The sequence below is a fragment of the Theropithecus gelada genome, unplaced genomic scaffold (assembly GCF_003255815.1).
Source record: "Theropithecus gelada isolate Dixy unplaced genomic scaffold, Tgel_1.0 HiC_scaffold_15883, whole genome shotgun sequence".
Lineage (NCBI taxonomy): Eukaryota > Metazoa > Chordata > Mammalia > Primates > Cercopithecidae > Theropithecus > Theropithecus gelada.
Window position 1 is genome coordinate 3,144,598 of NW_020257640.1, and position 26,866 is coordinate 3,171,463.

At 34.6% G+C, this 26,866-nt stretch overlaps 1 protein-coding gene across 2 annotated transcripts in view; it reads right to left on the reverse strand.

Annotated features, from left to right (window-relative positions):
- Nucleotides 1-26,866, reverse strand: part of LOC112617128 (tyrosine-protein phosphatase non-receptor type 4) — a 223,098-nt gene that overhangs the window by 76,740 nt on the left and 119,492 nt on the right. For both annotated transcript variants that reach the window (XM_025373857.1, XM_025373856.1), the window contains 7 exons: nucleotides 23,126-23,168; nucleotides 22,953-23,031; nucleotides 18,596-18,640; nucleotides 18,283-18,335; nucleotides 17,803-17,923; nucleotides 14,535-14,622; nucleotides 212-300 (listed from right to left, as the gene is read on the reverse strand). In XM_025373857.1, the coding sequence (XP_025229642.1) occupies nucleotides 212-300; nucleotides 14,535-14,622; nucleotides 17,803-17,923; nucleotides 18,283-18,335; nucleotides 18,596-18,640; nucleotides 22,953-23,031; nucleotides 23,126-23,168 (518 nt within the window). The remainder of the gene's footprint in view (nucleotides 1-211; nucleotides 301-14,534; nucleotides 14,623-17,802; nucleotides 17,924-18,282; nucleotides 18,336-18,595; nucleotides 18,641-22,952; nucleotides 23,032-23,125; nucleotides 23,169-26,866) is intronic.

A 26,866-nucleotide genomic window follows, 5' to 3' on the forward strand; every position in this document is an offset into this window, starting at 1 on the left:
AAATTCATAAGTAATAATTTTTAATAAGTAATTTTGAAATAAACTATTTTGGTGTCTTCCGGTAGGTTCTCACCAAGTGGGATAAAGTATAAAGTTTATCTCACAAGTAAAATGACAACATTAAAATAGTTCAACAGCCACTGTCTTTAATATAAATTATTATATTTGATAATACAGTGGTAAACATAAAAGTATCAATGGATGTTCTTACCATGGAAAGGTATTCATTCGTACCCTGTTCTTATAAATCAGAATTCCTCCTGACATCACTCCAATCATAATTTCATTGTTACTCTGATCCTTCAAAAAAATGAATAAAAACATGATAAATCTAAATTAATGGGCTTTGTTAGAGATATATTTTAAAAATAGGATTCTTTTTTAAACTAAACATGGCATTTTCAAAGGTTGCAAAGAACTGAATACTAATTAGAAACTCAAATGGTAATTATTACAAAATAAAAATAAAGAACAAATTTTAAATCAAACTGAAATGTCTTACTAAAATTCTTTAATCTAAAGCAAAATGGATCTCAGGATTTCCCACAATTTATGACTAGAACTGACTCTTTGGAATAGGAACCTAGAATTCAGAAATCAGAAACCTTTGTCTTTGGTAGCATGATGACTTAGTATTCATTTTACCATTCCTAAAACTATTACAATCCATTTACTAAGTAACTGTGATGCTAACATCATAAACATGAATAAAACATGTAGGAATTCAGAGTTTGGTGAAAGGGAACCCAATAAAGCGATATTTACAACATATGAGAAGTCCTATAACTAATATGATACATTAGAAACATCATGACAGTGTACAATAGAGAATAATTCTTAGAGAGTTTAGAAGACCCCAGAGAAGAACATTTGAATTGTACCTTGAAGAATGAGTGAGAGTTTGCATACTAAATGACCCAATTTGAATAGCTAACCTACACTAATGAGAGAATAGGTAGAATAAAAATACATTTCTTAGATGCTAATTTACCTTGAAACCATTTTGCTTTATTTAAAAGATTCTACAAGTAACCTAGTACAGAAGGCACACTTTTACCACCTACCATTCATTTAATGAGAAGACAGAACTTATTAAATAAAATATAAGCTAGATTTTAACATTGTCTTCCTATAACAAATACTTTATAGTATCAATAACTTCTAATGAAATAAAATCTTATTAATCTGTTAGGTAAGATAATACATAAATGGTCAAATGCAACAGTGTATATTAATTTGTGTGGCTGCTTTTGACTTGCAATAATCAACATTATTTCAGTACACCATTATCAGAGTATTAAAAAGCATGTTTTAAAGGACATCAATTAGAAGTTTGGATCAAGATGTAAGACTGAGCCTAAATGATGCAAGAGTAAATATATACTCCTACTAGCCTATCTGCTCCCAACCTCATAAAACATTATAGAAGATATACATTAGGGAAGAAATACATAAAGCAAAAGAATCTGTAATATTTAAAAACAATCTATAACATAGGAACATATGTTATCAATGGACCAGACATCTTGAGGAATCCTTAAAGACATAAAGTGCTAAGACTAGATTTACTGAGAGGAAAAAAAAAAATTCATAAAACCACAGCCCAAACTATGTAGGAAAGTGACTGCTCTATGTGGAGGTAAAAACAGAAACGAAATTTTCAGGTACGAGTTCAGTTACCATAGATAAAAGAATTGAGAGGGGCCTGCAAATTACTGTCAGGATAATCAGGTAGGGAGCAGCTGTGGTAATTAACTCCTAACAGTCCCACAATCCCACTCCACCTGGATTCAACTATAGGAAATGAAAGTGCGAAGCCTGTCTAAAACAGCAATTGTGGACAGTAGGTCCAAAAATTTAGAATTAAGGGTAATCCTCAGAAGGGATGAATAGAGAACCCCAAACTGAAAGAGGCAAACTATAGGCACACTGTAACTGGCTTTGTATTCCTTCCCACCTTAACCATCACGTAAGGCAGGCTAGAGTAAAGAGTAATAGCATTCGCAACCAAGTGAACCAGAAATCACAAATACAAAAGAGGGTACAGAACCAAAAAATCACCAAGTGTTTGTGGAAAGCTAATACCATTAGAGAGATATATACCAAACCCAATAAACAGAGAAGCCAATTAAGATACAATCGTAGTAGAAAAACAAGTTTAAGAAACAACATATTCAGAAATATGTAGGAACTCAAGTTTTAAATTATAGATATCTAGACTGAAGTGGTAGTTCCCAAGGCATTCCTAGAGGTGGGTAAGATAAATGAGAGAACAAGTATTATAGCCTTCATGGACACAAATGTTATTAACTCCAATGTCTAGAAAAATACACTTTGATCATCTTAATTTAAAATACCTTATTTTGCTTTTCTTCATATCACTTATTAATACTGTACTATAAATTTAATAAATAAATTATTCACTAGAACTATTTATTGGATTCTTAGGCATAGAAAAAAGTACCTTGTAGGCATAGAAAAAAGTACCTTGTACTCTTTTGTGGCATGAATGGTTCCCTATTATCGTCTGTATGAAAATATCTTAGCTGTTCAGCTTGGGATCCAAGGCCTTTATACAACCATTCTCATTTAATCTCTCCTCCCTAACTGGTAAAAATCTTCTACTCTAGCTAGGTCATTTTTATGACGTGTTTTGTGTGCCCACAACTCCGTGTTAAACCTGTTCTCGTATCTCTGTTCGTATCTTCCTGCCAAATCAAGCCAAACCAAACCAAAGTCTAGATTACATCCATCTTCTCAGTAAACACTTTATTAGCCCACATCTACATATTTCTCTCATATTTATCTGTTTCTTAAACTGCGTATCTGAAAAACCTAATTATTGTAGAGATAAGGGCTGATACTGTTCATAACAGTGTCTTTCCAACTACGTGTGGAAAAGGACCAGTTATGTTTTGTGTTTTTGTTGTTGAAGTTTCCAATCTGTCAGCTAATGATGCTTTTGCAAATCACACTAACATGCTTTATGTCAGACTGCTATAAAAGTAGCTAAATCTTACACTTAATTTCTGTATGTGTCTCTTCATGGACCAACTACAGTTTACAGACTGGCAACAGTCTTTGGATCATACTTGGAACATCAATGAACAATTATATCATTTCACACTCCTCCAAAGAGCCTACTTCTCAAATACGTTATTTGATTTCTGATGGTAATTTTATGCTTACACTTAGCCAGTCATATTACTAGAGAATGTTTGATATATAATCAGATTATAAAGATTTGTGATGAGCTTTAACTATGTAGTTACCTTTGGAACTAAGATTAAATGATAATTAAAGGGGAGAATTTATAATATGCAGTGGCTATATGATTTGAAAATGTAAATTCAGAGCAACTATGAAAAAAGAAAAAGATTTTTCTTTTTCTACATTTTTAAATTTAAAATAAAATTTAAATTTATAATACAAATAAAATAAATTTAAAATACAAATTTTAAAAGTTAAAAATTTTCATTGTTCTAGTAATAACTGATATGGTAATTATAAGTACTATTTTTAATTACAGGATAGCATGAAGCAAATAAATAATTATAGGATATGTGAATTGTAGAATTCCTTGAGCTCTAAGTACCAAAACATTCTGTGTATCTCAATATAGGTATAGAAACTAGTATAAATTCCCAACTCTGTTCACTTAAAAACCCTAGAAACAATGACCAACCCAGTAGGAATAAGCATCCTTAGCACCCACACTGAGATTTTTGAAATATCATTTTCCATTAAAAGGGCTTCTTGGAGAAATGGCTCATTTCATGTCTGTGGCAAAACATCTTAAAAATACTAGATAGCATAAAAGCTATCAAAGACTAGACCAAGATCATGTCAAAAGGACTTAGGAGGCTGGGTGCAGTGGCTCATGCCTGTAATCCCAGCACTTTGGGAGGCTGAGGCAGGCAGATCACTTGAAGTCAGGAGTTTGAGACCAGCCTGGCCAACATGGTGAAACCCCGTCTCTATCAAAAATAAACAAACAAACAAAAACAAAAATTAGCTGGGTGTGGTCGTGTGCACCTTTAGTCTAGCTACTTAAGAGGCTGAGGTGGGAGAATCTCTTGAACCCAGGAGGCAGAGGTTGCAGTGAGCCGACATTGCCCCACTATACTTCAGCCTGGGTAACAGAGTAAGACCCTGTTTCAAAAACAAAAAAAAAAGACTTACGAGCCAAAAGAAGACCACCTCCACTGGTGACTAAAGATGGGCTAATTTGAGCTTCAATAAGGAGAATAATTATACTGTATTAAATCTTATCAGTAATATCTAATCTACCGCTTCATATTCATTATCTAGAAAACCAGGTAAATAAAGGAAAGAATCAAACATTCTTTTTCATGCATTTTCTATATGAACTATACCACTGGGTAACTGAACAGTAAAAGAAAGAAAAGGACCCCTTATAAAATCATTCCAGCAAATAAAAAACAAAAATATATTAGGGTATCTCCATTTTGCAGCTTCCAATAAATTAATGGACCTAGGCATCCAGCACAAATGGCTGCTAGCACAGAATAAGAGCAAAACCCAGGCATTATGCACCGCCTGAAAAAAGAACGTAAGAGATTAATCTTGAATCTGAACATGCTGCTAGATCAAGCTGCCAATCTGCAGGAGATAGAGAGGAGAGCAAATCATGTTGAATTACATTATGAATATGTGATCAAGTAAAATCCAGACTGTAAGAAACTACAGGTAAAATAATCCAGTGCTTTACAGGTAAATTCTAAGCACAAGAGAAGCAGCAACAACCTGTAGATTAAAGACAGAGACCTTAGTTACCGTGAGTCAAATAAAATACACCAAACAGCAAGATCAAGCTACAGTTTCTAGCAAGGCACACTTGGGGTAATAAAAATTATTTTAAAAAAAAATACTATGTAGGAAGGAGCTCTTATTGGGAAAAGGTTTCCAGAGTAGCTGGCAACATTCTACTACTTGAACTGGGTGGTAGTTACAAGGATGTTTGCCTTACAGTAATTCAGTAAGATATACATACCTATCTGTGTTTTATTTTACAACCGTATGTTTAAAAAGAGCAGGAAAAAACGATACTTAAATTGAATATGAACAGATGTTCTAACATTTTCTGAACATACCCTAATTGTTCATTTCACTTTCTCTTGTGATGTGCCATCCCCTCCTTTATTTCTTGAGACAGAGTCTTGCTCTTGTCGCCCAGTCTGCAGTGCAGTGGTGTGATCTCGGCTCACTGTAACCTCCGCTCCCAGGTTCAAGCAATTCTCCTGCCTCAGCCTCCTGAGTAGCTGGGATTACAGGTGCCCACCATCACCCTCAGCTAATTTTTGTACTTTTAGAGATGGGGTTTTGCCATGTTGGCCAGGCTGGTCTCAAACTCCTGACCTCAGGTGATCCACCCACCTCCGCCTCCCAACATCCCCTCCTTTCTTTGGAGACTACTATACTATACACAAACTAATTACCTAGGGTACTTAAATATTCTGACCTCTCTATTATCACATGTTAACAGTACAATAACCCAAACCCACTCAATGTTATGACGTACATAAGAACAACATTAATTTTAAGTAGTGGAGACAGCTGTTAATTTTCTTAATTACTTTTAATTATAAAACAATTTCAAAACAATATATAACAATTTCAAATATCAAATAAGAAGTCAAAGACTCCCCCTGTCACCTTCCCTGCTTCCCTCCCTCATTCCCAGAGATAACCACTATTAACACTTTGGTGTATATTTTCCTATATCTTTACACAACTTTTTCTAACACATCTATAAATATTTTAAAGAATGGAGTTTCGGTAATGGAAGTGAGAAAAGATTATATTCATATTAATATTTGCCCCCCCAAAAGATTTGTACAAATTTATATTTCAACAATGTATTAGTGTCCACTTTACCATACTCAGACAAAAAATGGATATTTTTAATCCTTTGAACTTTTGCTAATCCGATAAAATTGGTATCTCCTGGTTTTCATTATTAGCAACAAGTACGTAATATTGGTCACCTATATTTCTCCTGTGAAATGTTTATTATATCTGTATGCCATATGTTTCTACTTACAAGTTTAAAAAAATTATTCCTTTGGGGAACTCTTTATAAAACATGAATATTAAAAAATTTTCTGTAACATATGTTGAAATTATTTTCTTTTATCCTGTAGCAGTATATTCTTTTCCAATATATCATTTGCTTAAAATTTTCATGCCTATTTTTAATGTAGTTAGGCATAAAGGCTTATACATTCATTAATGATGAAAAAAATGTTTGTATGCTTTACATAGGCCTAATGGAGTATGAGAATGCAAACAAATTATTCAGTGAAAATGAAAACAATTAGTGACCTATTTATGCTTTCACAAAGATGCTTGATATAGAAAGACAGTTGACTAAAAATAAAATGATGCTATGTCACAATGAGTGAAAGCACACATCAGAATTATGGAAAACCACTATGTGATTTGAGTACAGTAGAGTGATATGGATAAAGTCATATGTATAGCTCCAATCTCAGAAAAGAGTTCCTTTCTCTGTGCCAAGAGATTACATTTGTAAATTATTTGATCATTTTAATGGATCTGTCAAAAAGTCTTCAAATACATTCAGGTTAAAAATGAGGTTTTGGAAAGAAGTTATAAATTGGCTCTTAATACAGAAATAGTGATTATATGTCCCTGTTACTTAACTTTTCCGTGTCTCATTTTCCTCATCTGTAAAGTGGAGATAATAATACTCCTGTCTCACAAGGCTGTTTTAAGGATTAAATGGGATTAATATACATAAAGCCCTAAGAAGTATGGCTGGGACGTAGTAAATGCTATATAGGTGTTTCCTGTTATTATCATCTGTGTCCTGCAGAGCAAAAGCCCTCAAAATTACTGTTCTCAGTTTTGGGTATTCTCTCATCACTCTTTGGCCATCACTGCACCTCCAAAACTGCTCCTGAAAAGTCACCAGTGACCTCCACTTTTCTAATCCAGTTCTCTGTCCTCATTTTATTTGACCTAACAGCATCATCCAACAAAGCTGACTGCTCCTGATTTACTTGGCTTCAGAGACACATATTTGTGTCTTTGATAGAAAGAAAGGCTCTCCTTTCTGAATGGCTGCTCCTTCTTGGTCTCCTTTCCTGGTTCTTCTTCATCTCTTCAAATTCTAAACATTGAAGTGTTCCAACTTTGAGGACCTATTCTCTTCAATACCTACTAAATTTACTCCCTCAGCGCTCTCATCTCATGATTTTAACTATTAACTATAAGCTAACAATTCCCAAATGTATTATTTCTAGTCCAGACTTTTCCTCTCACCTCCAGGTCCATAAATTGAAATGCCTAGCCCTCTTTCATGAGGATTTACATCTCTTCAAATTTAATATATCCCAAGATAAATTCTTGACTTACACTCCTACTAAATCTGCTTCTCCCAGGTCTTTCCCAACTTAGTAAAAGTTCAGGCCAAAAGCTTTGAAATAATTACCAAATCCTTTTTTTCTCACACCCATAGCCAGTACACATCAGTAAAAGCTGTCACTTCCATATTCAAAATATATTCAAAATCTGATTACTGTCCACCACCCCAACACTATAAGAACCATTACCTTTCCCCTGGATCACTAACAGTCTCTTCCCTTAGTATCTTATAGTATACTCTCAAAACAAAAGTCATTGTTATATTTTAAAAACGTAAATCACAACAAGTCTTTTATTGCTTCAAAACTCTCTAATGGTTTTGATTATAATTAAAAACCAAAGTCCTTAAAATGTTTTATAAAGATGTGGTGGCTCATGTCTGCAGTCCCAGCACTTTGGGAGGCCAAGGCAGGTAGGATTGCTTGAGCTGAGACGGTTGAGATCAGCCTGAGCAACAGAGCAAGACTCCATCTCCACTTAAAAAAAAAAAAAAATTCAGCCAGCATGGTGACACGTGCCTGTGGTCCCAGCTACGTGGAAGGCTGAGGTGGGTGGGTCACTTGAGCCCGAGACCAAGGCTGCAGTGAGCTGAGATGGCACCAATGCACTCCAACCTGAATGACAGAGCAAGACTCTGCCAAGAAAGAAAGAAGAAAGAGAGAGAGAGAGAGAGAAAGAAAGAGGCTTATAAGTTCTTGTCTGCTTAGATCTCGTCTCCTAATACTCTCCTCTCCTTGCTCGCACTACACAAGCCATACTAAACTCTTAGCTATTATTGGAACTGCTATATATACTATTTCACTGCTCTTTCCTCTGCTTAGAATAATCTCCTCCCAGATGTTTACATGGCTCTTTCAGATCTGTTTACCTTCTCAGTGAGACCTTCCCTGATACCTCATTTGTTTAATTCCCCTTTCTCAGCTTAACTTTTCTTCATAGCGTCTAGCAATCTCTGACATATTACCTACTTAATTTTTTAAAAGAACTGAAGTACTATATAGTAAAATGCACAATTCTTAAATGTACAACTCAAAATTTTACACACATACATACATGTTCTTATTTACACTCCAACATAACCATCACAAACTAATATATAGAACATTTTGAAAAACCCAGAAAGCTCCCTCATGAGTCTCCCAGTTAATAAACATTCCTCCAGAATTGACTGCTATTCTGACTTCTATCAATAAAGATTGGTATTTTGCCAGTTACTGAACCTCAATGGAATCAAATAGTACATACTCTGATATACCCATAATTGTTCATTTAGAGTTTTGTTTCTTGCCCCCCAGAATGCAAGCTTTGGGAGGGTTGAATTTTATCTACTTTACTCACTGCTATATCTGCGATGTCTATAAATGAGACCATATTACTGCATGCAGCCAGAATTGAAGTCTATGGACCCTACTCAACCCAAACCATAGATAAATTTTCAGGAAAAAGTCCTCCCCTACAAAAGCAAATTCAAATATAAGAAGCAGCAACTATTGCATCAGATGCACAGATACAATGTAAGCACACAGGAAACATGAAATAGCAAGAAAATATGGCATCTCCAAACGAATACAATAATTCTCCAGCAATAGATCTTAATCAAAAAGAAAATTTCAAAATCCCAGCATGAAATAAAGAATTCAAATTATTAACTTTAAAGCTCAGTGAGACACAAGAGAATTCTGAAAAACAACACAAATAAGTCAGGAAAGCTATTCACAGTATGAATGAGAAATTTACCAAAGAGATACTTTTTTAAAGAACCTAATAAAAATTCTGAAGCTGGTTCATGTTTGTCATCCCAGCTCTTTGGGAGGCCAAGGTGGGTGGATCACCTGAGGTCAGGAGTTCGAGACCAGCCTGTCCAATGTGGTGAAACCCCCTCTCTACTAAAAATGCAAAAATTAGCCAGGCATGGTGCCGTGTGCCAGTAATCCCAGCTACTCGGGAGGCTGGGGCACGAGAATCGCTTGAATCTGGGAGGTGGAGGTAGCAGTGAGCTGAGATCACACCACTGCACTCCAAGCTGGGCAAGAGAGCAAGACTCTGTCTCAAAAAAAAAAAAAAAAAAAAAAATCTGAAACTGGAGAATTCACTTAAAAGAATTCAAAATACATTTTAAAACTTCAACAACAGACTACATCAGTCCGAAGAATGAATCTTGGAACTTAAAGACAGGTCTTTCGGAATAATCCAGTCAAACAAAAATAAAGAAAAGAGATGAAAAAAGAATGAGCAAAACCTTCCTGAAATTTGAGGCAAGATAAGGTGACCAAATTTACATATTATTTGTATCTCCAAGGGCAAAGAAACAAAGAAAGGTTTAGACATTCAGATTCAGGAAGCTCAATGATCTCCAAGCAGATATAACGTAAAGAGGTGTTCTCCATGGCACCATTATAATCAGACTGTCTAAAGTCAAACTTCAGGAGCAAATCTTAAAAGTAGCAAAAGTGTCTCATCACCTACAAAGAAAACCCCACCAGTCTAACAGTGAATTTCTCAGCAGAAACTTTACAGGCCAGAAGACAATGGAATGATATATTGAAAGTGCTGAAAGAAAAAACCTGCCACTCAAGAATATGATATCTATCAAAATTATCACTTATAAATGAAAGGGAAATGAAATCATTCACAGACAAATAAATCCTGTGGGAATTCTATACCACTAGATCGGTTCTACAAGATATGCTCAAGGGAGTCCTAAACTTGGAAGTGAAATGATGATATTTACCATCATGAAAACACACAAAAGTATAAAACTTAATGGGTAAAGAAATATAAAGGAGGAAGAGAAAGGACTCAAACAGTATCACTACAGAAACCCGTCAAAACAACAAACTATAAGAGAAAAAGAAAGAAACACAGAATACATATAATAATCAGAAAACAATTAACCATATGAAAAGAACAAAACCTCATATACCAACAACTTTGAATGTAAATAGATCAAATTCTCCTCTTAAAAGATACAAAATGGCTGAATAGATTAAAATACATAATATAACTATATGTTGCTTAAAAGAAACTCAGTTTTTCATTAAAAACATGTATAGACTGAAAATAGAGGGATGGAAAAAATACTCCACACAAACGAAAACCAAAAGTTAGGAGTACCCAAACTTATATCAGATAAAACAGATTTTAATTATTTCAAGAACAGTTAAAAAAAAAAAAAAGACAAAGAAGGTCATTATATAATGATAAAGAGATCAACCCAGTAAGAGGACATAACTATTCCAAATATATATGCACCAAACATTGGAGTACCCAGATTCATAAAACAAATATTACTAGATCTAAAGAGAGATATAGACTGTAATACAATAATAGTGGGGGACTAACACCTCACTCTCAGCATGAGACAGATCTAGAAAGAAAATAAAGAAACATTGGACTTAAACTGAACATTAGATCAAATGGACCAAACAGACACTTAGAGAACATTCTACTGAACAATGCAGAATATGCATTATTTTCATAAGCACATGGAACATCTTCCAAGACAGGCCATATGTTTGGTCACAAAACAAGTCTCAACAAATCAGTTAAACAATATGCTTCTAAATGACCATTGGGTCAATTAAGAAATTAAGATGGAAATAAAAAAATTCTTTGAAACAAATGAAAATGGCAATACAACATACCAAAACCTGTGGGATACAACAAAGGCCCTGATAAGAGGGAAGTTTACAGCAATAAATACCTACACAAAAAAAGGAGAAAGACTACAAGTTAACAGTCTAACAATGCATCTCAAAAACCTGGAATAGCAAGAACAAAACAAACCTAAAATCAGTAGAACAGAAATAACAAAGATCAGAGCAGAAATAAATGAAACAGTGACCATAAAAATTATGAAGGATAAATGAAACAAAAAGTTGGTTATTCAAAATGACAAACAAAATTAATAAACTGCTAGACTAACCAAGAAGACAGAATATCCAAATAAGTAAAGTCAGAAATGAAAAGGAGACATTGCAACTGATACTACAGAAATAGAAAAGATCATCAGAGACTATTATGAACAACTACAAGCTGGGAAACCCAGAGGAAATGAATTCATGAAAACATATAAACTACCAAGACTGAATCAAGAAGAAATAGAAAACCTGAAGAGACCAATAATGTGTAGTGAGATTGAAATCAGTAAAGAAGGTCTCCCAACACAGAAACGCCCAGGAACAAATGGATTCAAAGTTGAATTTTACCAAACATACAAAGAAGTAATAACAGTCCTGAAACAATTCCAAAAAAAATTGAAGAGGAGGGAATTCTCCTAACTCATTCTATAAGGTCAGCATTAGTATCATACCAAAACCAGGCAAGGATGCAAAAACTAGAAAAAAGAAAACTACAGGCCAATATCCCTGATGAACAAAGACACCAACATCTTCAACAAAGTACTAGTAAACCAAATCCAACAGCATGTTAGAAAGATAATACACCACAGATACAATACATTATATCAGGAATGTAAGGATGATTCAACACACACAAATCAGTAAACATGATATATCACAAGAAGATAATGAAGAATAAAAACCATATGACCATCTCAAAAGACATTGTAAAAGCATTTGAAAAACTTCAACATCTCAACAAACGCACAGAAGGAACATACCTCAAAATAATAAAAGCCATATACGACAAACCCAAAATCAACATTATACTGAATTTCAACAGAAAAGTTGAAATTGTTCCCCCTAAGAACTAGAAAAAGAGAAGGATGCCCACTTTCACACTCTTACTCAACATACTACTGGAAGTCCTAGCCAGAGCACTCAGGCAAGAGAAAGAAGGAAAAGGTATTCAAATTGGGAAAGAGGAAGTCAAATGACCTCTTTTTGCTGATGATATGATCTTGTATCTAAAAAAACCTAAAGACTCCACCAAAAATGCTTAGATTTCATAAATAAATTCAGTAAAAATCAACACATAAAAACCAGCAGCACTTCTATATATCAATAATGATCTAGTTGAGAAAGAAATCAAGAAGGCAATCCCATTTACAATAGCTACAAAAAATACGTAGGAATAAATTTAACCAAGAAGGTGAATGATCTCTACAAGGAAAACTACAAAACACTGATGAAAAATTTAAGATGACACAAACAAAAAAATCCCATGCCCTTGGATCTGAAGAACTAATATTGTTAAAATGACCATATTGCCAGAGCACTCTACAGATTCAGTGCAATCCCCATCAAAATACCAACATCGTTCTTCATAGAATTTGAAAAAAAAATCCTAAAATTCATATAGAACCAAAAAAAGAGCCCAAATAACCAAAGCAATCCAGAGCAAAAAGAACAAAGCATCAAATTACCTGACGTCAAAATGTATTACAAGGCTACAGTAACCGAAACTGCATGGTACTGATGTAAAAACATACACACAGACCAATAGGACAGACTAGAGAACCCAGAAACAAAGCCAAATATTTACAGCTAACTGATCTTCAACAAAGTCAACAAGAACTTACAAAGCCAAATATTTACAGCCAATTGATCTTCAACAAAGTCAACAAGAACTTACACTGGGGAAAGGACATCCTCTTCAATAAATGGTTCTGAGAAAATCGGATAGCCACATACAGAAGAAGGAAACTGGACACCTAGCTCTTACCACATGCAAAAATCAACTCAAGACAATTAAAGACATAAATGTAACACCCAAAACTATAATACTACTACAAGAAAGGACAGGATCTTGCTGTCACCCAGGCTGGAGTGAAGTGGCATGATCATAGCTTACAGAAGACTTAGACTCCTGGGCTCAGCTGATCCTCCTGCCTCAACTCCTGAGTAGCTGCAACTACAGGCATGCACCACCATGACCAGCTTATTTTTTAAATGTGTAGAGCTGAGATCTCATTATGTTTCCCAGGCTGGTCTTGAACACCTGGGCTCACGCAATCCTCCTGCCTTGCTGTCCCAAGGTGTTGGGATTATAGGCGCGATACATTATGCCCAGCCCCTTTTTATTTTTAACCATAGTTTAATTCACATATTTAAAGTTCCATCTGTTTTAAACTTTATTATTTAAAAAAAAAAAACTAGTGACACAAATACTGACCAGTACATTACATTTTTAAGAATCATGTTCAAAAGATATAGGCCCTACATAAGGAAAGAAAGTAAAGGGGCAGAAAGTTGAACTTAAAATAAAAGTTGAAGGAAATAAAAGTTGAAGGAAAAAAAAAGCTGAAAGTTTCTAAGAGACACATTTTAAATGGAGTCAGACAAAAAGATTTCCAAGTAAAACTCAGAATTACAAGATAAAATCATTTGAGTAATGCAACTCATCTGGTCTTCTAAAGGAAAGCTTGACATAAGCTTTGTGAAACATAAGAACTGATGTTCCTCTCCCAGAATATGGTCAGGAAAGGTCCTAAAGGATAAACCATTACATGAAGTAGAACTTTGAGTACTTAAACAACTATCTGTGTACCTGTGAGTGTCTGCGTATTAAAATGATTGAAAATAATTATCTAAGAAAAATATTGGCTCTGAATTCCCTTTCAGGCTGATATTCTTTTTAGGCTCAACTATTCATTCCCAAGAGAAGATAAACACTATCCACAACTCAACTGATGATTATAATTCCACTTTTCACTGAGTATAGAATAGCTGTACTCCAAGTACTTTTGATAAAGAACTCAAGAAAAACATGAGGAAACACACAAATACAGGATAAACACTCACAAATTTGCTTATGCCAGGAGGTTACCAGTTTTTCAAAGGCAGCAGGCCTCAGTGATGTGAGAATATTTTTAATGATCATTATTATAAAAGTATACAAAAGCCACTTTTCCTATAGCTTAAGAATTATATTTTAAAATAAATATTCTAAAGGTACTATATCTTATGGTCTGTAAAAATTATCTTTACATATAAAACACTACCTTGAAGAATAACAACATGAAGAATCCATATTAACCATCCTTCGCATTCAGGAATTGAATCTTAAGTTATTGTGAAAATACTTAAATTCAGAGGAAATTTTCAGTGCAGCTATGTCAGCAGCAATCATAACTTATTCCATTTGTTATCTAATCTTAAAAAATGTTATACTGAGTAATGGAGCCTAACTCAACAACATTGAAGTAAGTTTTCTTCACTTACCCTTGCATAGTGGAATTCAACTCCATAGAGTTCTAAGGTACGTGCTGTGTTTAGGTAATTAAATTCTGCTTCTGCAGGAGATAAGCCTCTATAAAGACATCAAGTTAAAAATTGGATCAATCAATCAAATACAGCTAAATTAGAAAAAGGCTATTTATCTGAAAAAACTGAGCAGTCTTAAATCTACAAAACGCCATGCAGGACTACTCCTCTAACTTACCTGGAGGGCACATTTTCAGTAACCCAAATTATTATTTTCCAGAATACTTTCTTATTTTCTAGAAATACAAGACTACACCAAGTTTTTAAAGCTCCTTGCTATTCATATGGGTGACTCTAACAAAGCCCCTCACTTTTAGATATAACTTAAAAGCAGTATTTCTCAAAATTTGGTTCATACACAATATCTGCATTTAAATCACACAGGGTATCTCTGAAACTTGCAGATTCTAAGCCAACCTCCAGGGCAGTGCTTCTCAGAGTGTGGTGCACAATCAGAGGTTGATTCACAGTATGGAACCTGAGTGTTGGAGGCTTGTATAGCAATCTGGCAGGGTAATATCTGTTAAATCTAACAGTAAATACAAAACAAAAACACAAACAAACGAGGACTTGTATTTTTTACATCTTTGCTTTCTCCACTTTACTTTTCTAGTAATTAATTTTTATTATATTTTACAAAACATAAATAATACAATAATGACAGCTGGAGGGAAGAAATCATCTTTCATCACAGATGGTTTAAGAAGACTATTCTGTAGAGTCTGATTTAGAAAGGATGAGGTCAAAACTGTTTATATTTAAAAACAATCCCAAGTGATTCTTACAAACACAAGTTGAAGAACCACTGCTCTACATGTAAGGCCTTTAAAAATAGATTTACTCCTATTTCACATATAGTTTTAACAACCTTAGTTATCTGTTATTATCAGACTACAGCAGAGCAAAAGCAGCAAATTACAAAAACAAAGATACAAACTTTCTATTCACTAATGTTACTAGAAAAGGGAGCCAACAGCCCGCTAATGCACAAAACAAGCAGCACACTTCAAATTTCTATAAAATTAAATATATACTCCCTCCAGTTAAAGTGGATAATTCTATTTTTCTTCATTTAAAGATCTGATGAATCATGTACTTAAATCAAACAGAAATATATAATCAACAGAAATATATAATCAATAAGCTTCTCCTTAAGAGTCTTTTTATTATTGGTAAATTTAAAAAATCTGGCTTATCTTCAAACTCTTGATTCTGATATGCTATATGTATAACTTTCACTATGAATGGAATTTACTTAGACTAAAATAGCCCCCTCACCACATTAGGCAGTCTACGCTTACGCCAGGAGGTTACCAGTTTTTCAAACTCTTACTCTTAGTCTATTTTAGATCAGGAATCAGCAAACCTTTTATTGCAAAGGGCTGGATAGTAGATATTGTAGGCTTTTAGGACATACGGTCTCTGTGGCAACTATTTAGCTTGGCCATTGTGCGAAAACAGCCAGACAACATATAAATGAATGAGGGTATCTGTGTTCCAGTAAGTGTTTATTCATGAACACTGAATTTTATGAAATTTCACATGCCACAAAATGCTATTCTTTTGACTTTCTGCAACCATTTAAAATCTATATAACAATCTTAGCCTGTGGGCCATATGAAAATAGGCAATGGGGGCCGGGTGCGGTGGCTCATGCCTGTAATCCCAGCACTTTGAGAGGCCGAGGCAGGCGGATCATGAGGTCAGGAGATCGAGACCATCCTGGCTAATACGGCGAAACCCCGTCTCTACTAAAAATACAAACAATTAGCTGGGCGTGGTAGCGGGCGCCTGTAGTCCCAGCTACTTGGGAGGCTGAGGCAGGAGAATGGCATTAACCCAGGAGGCGGAGATTGCAGTGAGCTGAGATCGTGCCACTGCACTCCAGCCTGGGCGACAGAGCGAGACTCTATCTCAAAAAAAAAAAAAGGCAATGGGCCATGGTTTGTTATCCTGTCTTAGATACATGAGTTATTAGCAAAAGAAAGTTTTCTGAATAATAATAACAGCTAACATTTCTTCAGTGTGTACAATGTGCTATGTATGGTTATGAGAACCTCATGTATATCAACTCATTTAAGACCTACAATAACTCCAGAGATAGATAGATACTTTTATTATCCCTAGTTTACATAAGGAAACAGAGAAGAGGCATAAAGCAGTTTGGCCAAGGTTATAAGATAGTAACTAATCTTACAGAATTTCAAACCAGGCAGTCTGGCTCTCTAGTTCAGACTCTTACCAATATGCAACACTGCCTTAGTTTTTCCCTGAGTATTCAGAATCGTATATTGAAGCACAACTGAATTCTGAACTAATAAACAATATTACTTTCTATTCAAGGCAACAAATCTCTTTTGAAAAAATAATATAGAAAATTATACTCACACAAAAGAATCAAAGTTGAATGAATATTGTTAATGAATGAATATTAATAAGGTTAAGTATCCCTTATCTGAAATGCTTGGGATCATAAGTGTTTCAGATTTCAGATTTTTTCAAGTTTTGAAATATTTACATATACATAATGCAGTATCTTGGGATAGAAACCAAGTCTAAACATGAAATTTATGTTTCATATATACTTTATACACATAGCCTGAAGGTAATATTGTATCATATTTAAAATAATTCTGTGTATGAAACAGAGTTTTGACCACATTTTTACTGAAACCCATTATATGAGATCAGGTGCAGAATTTTCCACTTGTGGTGTAATGTCAGTGCTCAAAAAGTTTCAAATTTTAGAGCTCTCTGAATTTCAAACTTGGGTTAAGGATGTTCAACCTGTACTGTTTTTAAAGAAATATTTTTAAAAAATTAATTTAGTATTATATAGAGTTCCTTTTCTCCTCTTGGCTCACTATCAAGGAGAATCAAGTCCTTTATACCTAAAAACTGAGAAAGAATTACTAAGCAGACGGATCTCTACAATGTGACTATACTATTTATATTCTAAAATTACTTAGACTATTACACAATAGCAAATAAATGTCTGTTTACAGATAGCTTAATGGCTCTTAATAGAAATGAAAATGAGCCTCATATAGCCTATGAAATCATTTTTTAGCATAGATCACCTATATTTCTTTAAAATAATAATATTTTAGGTAAGAGTAATTATTCTATATTAAATACAGCCATCAAATTAGAAGTAATTTCAAACATTTCTCTAGAAAGAATGCCATTAAGAAGTTTATCAAATAAAAAACTAAAAAACTCTTACATGTGTTGCTGATGTAATTTTGCAATTTCTTTTTCAAAATCTTGAGGTTGATTAGGAATGAAAGAATAATCTGAGAGGTAGCCTGACAAGTTCTCTGACTGATCGTAGTCTCCAAGTTCAGCTAATAATGAAAGGAAAATATTCACATTTTAATAAACAAATTTTTAAATTATTATAGTCAAATCAGTGATGTCATTAATTCTATTTCTGGATGTAAAGTACTTATGTTTCTAATATAACCACTTCAGCAAGCTACAGCAATCCATTTAACATTCTTCTAGGTCTCAATTTCAGAGGAAATTTTTTTTTCCAAAAATCATAGTAATTGCTAACTAACTGAAGATTTAATTACATTTCCACTGCAGTCACTATTTTCTATATAGTAACACATCTACAGAACTCCCACATTAAAGCCAATGTACTAGCAACACAAACCACAAAGTTATATGCTATTTGACCTAAAAATGGGCTGATACTTACACTGAACAGCAAATGAAGCTAAAAGGGCAGCAGTATTAGAAGGACAGGGTAATCTAATAAAACAAAACAAAAATACATAACCGAAGGTTAAACATAGTAATTTCAAAAGTACTATAATTTGTTAAACAATCACACTTGAAGTTTCATGTGATTTAACTATTAAGAAATAAACTTAACTGATGAAAAGAATTCACACTACATGTAACCTTCTTAAATAATTTATTTGCAATGACCATGAATTACTTAATACAGATTTTAAAAGTATTTTTAAAGTCCATTACAAAAAAATTTGTAAGAAATTTAAAGAGCCCACCTTCCAGTAAGAATGTCTTGTTTAATTTGCAAAAAATACTGGTACCTTAAAAAAAAAAAAAAGGATAGCATTTACTAGAATTGCAACAATTTCAATTCTAAGAAACTATATACTTAAATTAACAAATAAAAATATTTAAATATTTGCTTTTATAATTTACATATTAAAACACATAAAGTAGTTTAAAAATAAGATTTCATAAGCTCATGAATCTAAATCTTTAAAATTCTTTGATGTATGAAATTTGTACTTCGAATGTCTTGTTTCCACTAGCTTCCATTATAGAAGCCCTCAAGATTTTAAACAGTTACATGACAGAGGGAGAAATATTCTGAGGGTTGGTATATGCAGAAAGTAGAAGTGGGAAGCATAGAAAACCTGAGTATCACAAACATGAAAGAGTTGACAGTAGCAATGCACTAGAGACCAGCCAAGATTTTTGCTGGTCTGAGACAGAAAGTCAGCTATGAGTACAGGCCAGTGTTTTGTTCATTTTATCATCAGATGGCAGGAAGCTGCCTGTTACAGAAAAGCACCTATACACTTCCATTTGAGTTAAGAAGTCTCTCTTTGTTTAGAGGGGGAAAAAGAGCTCTTTTGTCTATTATCGTTAGATCGAGACCATCCTGGCTAACACGGTGAAACCTCGTCTCTACTAAAAAATACAAAAAACTAGCCGGGCGCGGTGGCGGGCGCCTGTAGTCCCAGCTACTCGAGAGGCTGAGGCAGGAGAATGGCGTGAACCCGGGAGGCGGAGCTTGCAGTGAGCTGAGATCCGGCCACTGCACTCCAGCCTGGGCGGCAGAGCGAGACTACGTCTCAAAAAAAAAAAAAGAACTGTCAAGTATTCAATTTCCTGTGAAACGAACAAAAACATAAGTTTTCTTTAACAAGCCTACTGTCGTTGCTTAAAAGATAGCATTGTCCTTTGGTCTCTGTTAGTGGGTAACCCATTCACTCAAAGATTTATCAATACTTGGGCAAAGTCATCTGTGTTGTATAGGGGTGGCAGACGACCAAACTTTGTGGTTTTAAATGTTTAACCAGGAAATTTTAAGATTTTTATTTCACTAAAAAAAAATACATATTCAAAGAGTCAAAAGTCATTAGAAATTCTAGTTTGGCTGATTAAAGTCATTGAAGAGCTCCATGACAATATTCAAATTACCAAAGAGGTTTTCAGAGAATCAAATACTCATTATAAAAAAAAAAAAAAAAAAAAGAATACAAATATCCTGACTTCATATATAATTTCTTGTGAGGCTTAGTGCATAATATTATAAATATAATCTATTTACTCAATCCAAGACAGTATATTTCTATCAGGCCTGTTTTGGTTTAGTAATTCAAAGTTATTTCAGAGGCCAAGGTGGGCGGATCACAAGGTCAGGAGATCCAGACCATCTCAGCTAACACGGTGAAACCCCGTCTCTACTAGAAAAAAAACAAAAACAAAACAAAACAAAACAAAAAAACCAAAAGGGCCGGGCGCGGTGGCTCACGCCTGTAATCCCAGCACTTTAGGAGGCCGAGGCGGGTGGATCACGAGGTCAGGAGATCGAGACCATCCTGGCTAACACAGTGAAACCCCGTCTCTACTAAAAATACAAAAAAAGTAGCCAGGCGTGGTGGCGGGCGCCGGTAGTCCCAGCTACTCGGGAGGCTGAGGCAGGAGAATGGCGTGAGCCCAGGAGGCGGAGCTTGCAGTGAGCTGAGATCACGCCACTGCACTCTAGCCTGGGCGACAGAGCGAGACTCTGTCCCAAAAATAAAAATAAAAATAAAAATAATTCAAAGTTAAAGTTTCCTGGTGAGAAACAATCTTATAGTCAGGATTTAAAGGTCATGTATATCCTTGCCATAATATTGTAAATCTGACATAAATAATGCCTATACTTGCCAAATTTTACTTACATACTCATTTAACCAAGAGGCAAGAACTTAACTGTTAAAAGCAGAAACCAGAATTCAAGTCCTAGGCAAAACTAGCTTGTGATCTTGGGCAAATTAGTTAAAATGTGGCTGAGCCTTAGTTTCTACATTTGTAAAAAGAAAGTAGTATCAATTTGCCTAGCATATGTATCTTAGGAATTGGAAAAATTCAATTCTAATGATGCTAGCACCTGCTAAAACTAAATAGTGTTTAACCTTGTGGAACCTGTTTGACTCCATTCTTTCCCCGCCCCCCTCCCCGCCCACTATTTCAAAATTAAAGGAATATTTTTTACTAATTAAACTAAACTAATTCACTAATTAAAAGGATATTTTAAAAATTAATTTAGTACTACATAGAGTTTATTTTCTTCTCTTGGCTCACTACCAAACAGAATCAACTTTCATACAGCTAAAAACTGAAAAAGAATTACTAAGCAGATTCATCTGCATATTGGGAATGTATATTTACATTCTTGAAATCTCAAGGTAAGGAGGTATAGCAGATTTCCTGTTTCCTGGGGTCTAAACTAGTTCTGAAAACTTAGCAGCTGTGGCAGAAGGTACACTGTTACTAATCATAACTATCACATTAAGACTACTCAAGCATTAAAGCTTTGGCTAATATGTAGCCTTGGCTACATATTAGAATCATTTGGGGGAACTTGTACATACCTATGCCCAGGTCCCATCTAAGACCTGTTCAATCAGAATTATCTAGGGATGTGACCAAGACATCATTATGGTTTAAAGCTCCCCCACATGATTCTAATTTCTAATCAGAGTAGAAAAATCACTGATACACACTATGGTAGTAAAATTTTAAAAAACTAGACATTTACCCCATTTTACCAAATAATACCAGTTATAAGATTCCATAACATTCCATTACAAAAGGGTCTGAGAACAAGTTAATTCCTTGACTACCATCAAACTTGATTTTACTTTCTTCTGCTTCAGGAAGTTATTTCAACTTATTAGAGAGACACATTTATTTCCTTATTATGTTTTCAATGCAGGCTATACAAGAATCAACACATTCTACTTCCACTCAGAAATTCAAAGACAGTTTTTCAAGTGAAGTACATTATGAACATGGTTATAACTCACAATATTTTAAGGGTTATAATATTAAGCCAAGATGTATACACATAACACAACTTTGTTTTTCAAGAGGAATTAGCTTGGATTCTACTATTAGCTGCAAGCATTAGGATTACATAATCCAGAGACAACATTACTGAATACTCCCATTGTTAAAAAAAGGAACACCTGCACACTCACCCCAAAACACACTGAAAAGAAATCTCTAGAATTTCAATCTAATTTTTCTCACTTGGTTTACTATTGAAAACTCTGCAAACACCTTAGAACTGGCAGCTGCAGCTAATTAAGTATCTTTAATTTATCCTTTTGTTTCTCCACTCCAAGACAGTATCCTAAATGATAACCAATACATTAAAATTTAACATCCTATCTATAGGTAATTTTAAGTATGGATTTTTAAATTTGACACCTATCTTATATAGTAATTCTGAATGTAGTCACTGGCCTATATTCTTATATCTGAGAATTTTACAGAGAGTATGTATAACATGCTAATTTTTAACTGTTTTTTAAAAAAATCATTACTAATTACTAATTCTGTCTTTCAGGCAACACACAAGGTTGTCATTCAGGTTAATACTGACAGTAACCACACTGTTGGTATTTCTCCATTTCTACCTTCAATATTTCACCTTACATTCAAGAACATTATCAAAATGTTCATCTAGATAATTCACGTATACACTCTGTCAAGTTGAAATGACCACAAAATTAGATAGTAACATAAGCTAAGACTTAAAATGGAGAGTCAAGTGGGCATGTAAAGGCCTCAAAATGCTAGTGCACTCTCTGCAACATCCTTTATAAACTCCATTATACTTTTTTGGAATCAAAGATTAAAAACACATAAGGGACAAAAGGTACCTACTGACTTGCAAATAATGGTTATACATTTTATAAATTCTATGTTCTCCCCAATAAAAAAAGATACTAGAATATGCTTTCACATGGGAAAAAAAACCAAACATTTCTCACCACACAGCATCCTTTGGATACAATTTCAGCAACATTTGATGACCTCAATTAATTATAGCCACACTTAAGCAGTGTTCACAAGTAGAAATTTTTAATATTTATATGGCTCAGGAGGCTGCTTGGGGCTGGACTGGGCCACCCTGAGGTTCTAAATCCCCTTACACTCTCCTAGCCATCCAAAAAAGGAGGAAAACATTATCTTGGAATAGCCATAACTTATTCTGTGTACTGACTGGAAAGCTCAGAATTACACCATAGTAATTTCCTTTTGCCTAATTAATTTCAAAATTTTATATTAGAGTTTTGACAATATTTTCAAGAAAAATATGCTCCATAAACCCACCTTGTATATTCTTCTTGTAACTTGTTGGGGTCACTTACAAAAAATTTGACTCTAAAGTTCAAATTGTAAGGAGATCCTCCTAGAATTAATAAAAGTAGTTCTAATTAATCAGACTATATTAATCCTTTATCTTTATAAAGTAAACTTGCAAAATGTTAAATATGTATGCTCACTCTTTAGCTGCTTCCTTATTGGTTTGTTTGGATCCAGCCACCTCTGAAAAATAAATTAAAAAAATTGATTTCTTTTTTCCTTTGGGAACTACTATATTGATTCTTACAAATCTGTTCCATTTGGAGATTAATGCTTAAAGCTGCATTTCAGAAAAGGCCCAGGTAGGAAAAATATCATTGCATTACTGACAATATTTTTCATATCAAATGTAATAAAATTATGCTAGAAATTAGTGAATTCATTTGTGTTAATATTAAGATTTTGATTTGACTTTTCCATCACACTGTACAATGTGCAATAACCTCTATTTCAAAAGTAAAGCTGGTTAATAATTGCAGCAACCTGAAGTGATTCATATTAATCTAACTATATTTCTTAATAATCTGGCAAGTTTTCAAAATTCTCTTCACCCTTCACACACACACACACCACACGCAAAATCTTGGGCTTTATACCCATTCAGGCAAAATTCTACTACAGAACTTGAAAATCCACTGAGGAGAAATTTTATAACATTTACCTCATTCCTTTAAAAATAAAATACCTTCCCTTTAAAAAAAACTCACCAATTTTTAAAGATATAATGTTTAGTTTTGAGGATGATTTTTATGTGTGAGAAATTTTAAGCAGTTTCAATACTTCTGAAGGCCAGTTTAGCTCTATTTCTGGACAATTAGGACTGAATTCAGAAAAATTTCAACTGCTAACATGTTTCGGTTAAAAAAAAAATCAAAGAACCCAAAATGAGGTACTAGATATGGTAGAATTTTCCAAGTAAGTTTATGTATCATTATTTATAAACCAAACTTCTACCACCCATAATTAAATCCAGGCAGAACACATAGATTTTTAATAATAAATAAATGGCTGGGAGTAATTAATAATGATTTCCTCTCCACTGTCCATAACATCCAACACATTAAATCCAAGTCTATCTTCAAACTGTATCTAGAATTTATCAGTCTATCATCCTTATCTCTCTAGTCTAAGCTCTGCCTATCGCCACTTAATTGCTCTCCCAGTTGATGTTCTTATCACCATGTCCCTCTTCATGCTCCATAAAGAAGCAAGAGTAGTCTTAAAACATAAATTTGAATATGTCACTCATTTGCTTAACACTTCTTGATAATTTCTCAGTAGTAGATCCAAAAACTATGGCTTGTATGGTCTCTTCTTACCTCTTCCACCTCAACTTACTAAATTCCAGCCATAATGGCCTCTTTTCTGTTTCTGAAAGATGTCATCATAAGTCCCTCAATTTCAAGCTTCCCTTTCACAGAATGCCCTCTAGATTTCCTACAGTACTCTTCACTATCTGTAAGTCTCAGCTTAAAGCCTGCCACCTCAGAAAGGCCTTCACTGACCACCCTACCAAAAGTATGTCATACAGCTCCCATTTATTTTCTATAAACAAGGAACATTATATTCCTTCATTACATTGCCTCAATTAAATTTGTTTCACCTTTTTTTTTTTTTCTGACTCCCTCATTAGATTACAATGAAACCAGGGATAAAAGCTGTTTCAGTCAATACTGTACAGTCAGCACCTAGCACAGGGCTTGACACAACATGAATTAAAAATACTGTCAGAAGCAGTGGCACACACCTGTAATCCTGTCTCAAAATAAGCAAGAAAGTAAGTAAAGTAAATAAGTAAGTAAATAAATAATTTACTGAAGGACTAAACCTGCTGAATGACTCAATAGCCAGGGGTAGGATTTTCAGCCCTGTTTAATACACTTTCCTCAATCTATCTACCCATTTATCCACCTTCCCATCCATCTATCTATTAATCTAATGATTTTTGTTCTTAATATCTTCTAGGAAAAGTCATAAATTATATCAATTTTAATGACTGTCTACAATCAAAGTTTCAGATCAATTAATCTATTGAAAACCTGTCTTCCTCATTCAGTTCTCCTTCAAAATATTCTGGTAAAAGAAATACAAACACATTTACATACACAGATGCGTTAAGCTGACATAGCTTAGAAATACAAAGACAAGCACTGAGAAATTTAATAGCTCTCAACAATGATATCAATGAGATAGGGCTTAGGTTTTTGGTTTAAACCAGGAAGATGGAACAGTGCTATAACAAGCACTACTGAACGGTAAAAATAGCATTTGTTGTAAAAATCCATCATTAAGTTGCGAAACAAACTAGGAAAAAACATAATATATAAAGAAGTTCTACATATCAATAAGAAAAAAACTGACACTAATAGAAAAACAGGCAATGAATAAGAATGGAAGTTCACAATCAAGGAAATACAAATGGCATTTAAGTATATGACAAGATAGTCAATCTTGATCATAATTAGAGAAATACAAAAGTAATCTACATTGGGTTATTGGTTTTCAACAGTAACATTGGGCAAAGACTGAAACGTATGATGACATACACGTGAGAAGAACAGGCACTCTCGTACATAGCTTCTGAAAGTATAACTTGTACCATCTCAATGGAGGATAACTTTGCAAAATTTGTCAAACTAAAATTATAAAATATGACATATGACAAGACTCAGCATTATTTTTATGCAGTATTTTTAGTGAGATGTATTTCATGCACCACAAAATTTACCATTTTAACAGGTATGTGTCATTATACTTTAGTATATTCCCTATGGTATGCAACCATCGTCACTATTTAATTCCAGAATATTTCCACCACCCTCAAAGGAAATCTTGTACCTATTAGCAGTCAGTCTCAATATGCCCTTCCCTCCTGCCCTTAACAATCACTAACCTACATTCTGTCTCTACGAATTTATGTTTTGAACATTTCATAAGAATGGAATCATACAACAGGCTGACTTTTGTGTTTGTCTGCTTTCTTTTTTTTTTTTTTTTTTTTGAGACAGAGTCTGGCTCTGTCACCCAGGCTGGAGTGCAGTGGCCGGATCTCAGCTCACTGCAAGCTCCGCCTCCCGGGTTCCCGCCATTCTCCTGCCTCAGCCTCCCGAGTAGCTGGGACTACAGGCGCCCGTCACCTCGCCCGGCTAGTTTTTTGTATTTTTAGTAGAGACGGGGTTTCACCGTGTTAGCCAGGATGGTCTCGATCTCCTGACCTCGTGATCCGCCCGTCTCGGCCTCCCAAAGTGCTGGGATTACAGGCTTGAGCCACCGCGCCCGGCCTGTCTGCTTTCACATAGTATAATGTTTTCAAGGTTCATCTACATTGTAGCATGTTAACAATAATTCATTCCTTTGTGTGGCTGATACTGGGTTGTGTCTACTTTTTGACTATTATGAGTAATACTGCTATGAACATTTGTGTACACATTTTTGTGTGAACATGTGTTTTCAATTCTCTTGGGTATATGCCTAGGAGCAGTATTGTTGGGTCACAGGATAACTGTATATTTAACTTTTTGAGAAACTGCCAAACTTGTTTCCACAGTGGCTTTTTACATCTCCAATATCAATGTATAAAGTCTGCCATTTCTTCACATCCTCATCAACACTACCTTTAAAAAGTTATAGCCGGCCGGGCGCGGTGGCTCAAGCCTGTAATCCCAGCACTTTGGGAGGCCGAGACGGGCGGATCACGAGGTCAGGAGATCGAGACCATCGTGGCTGACACGGTGAAACCCCGTCTCTACTAAAAAATACGAAAACTTAGCCGGGCGAGGTGGCGGGCGCCTGTAGTCCCAGCTACTCGGGAGGCTGAGGCAGGAGAATGGCGTAAACCCGGGAGGTGGAGCTTGCAGTGAGCTGAGATCCGGCCACTGCAC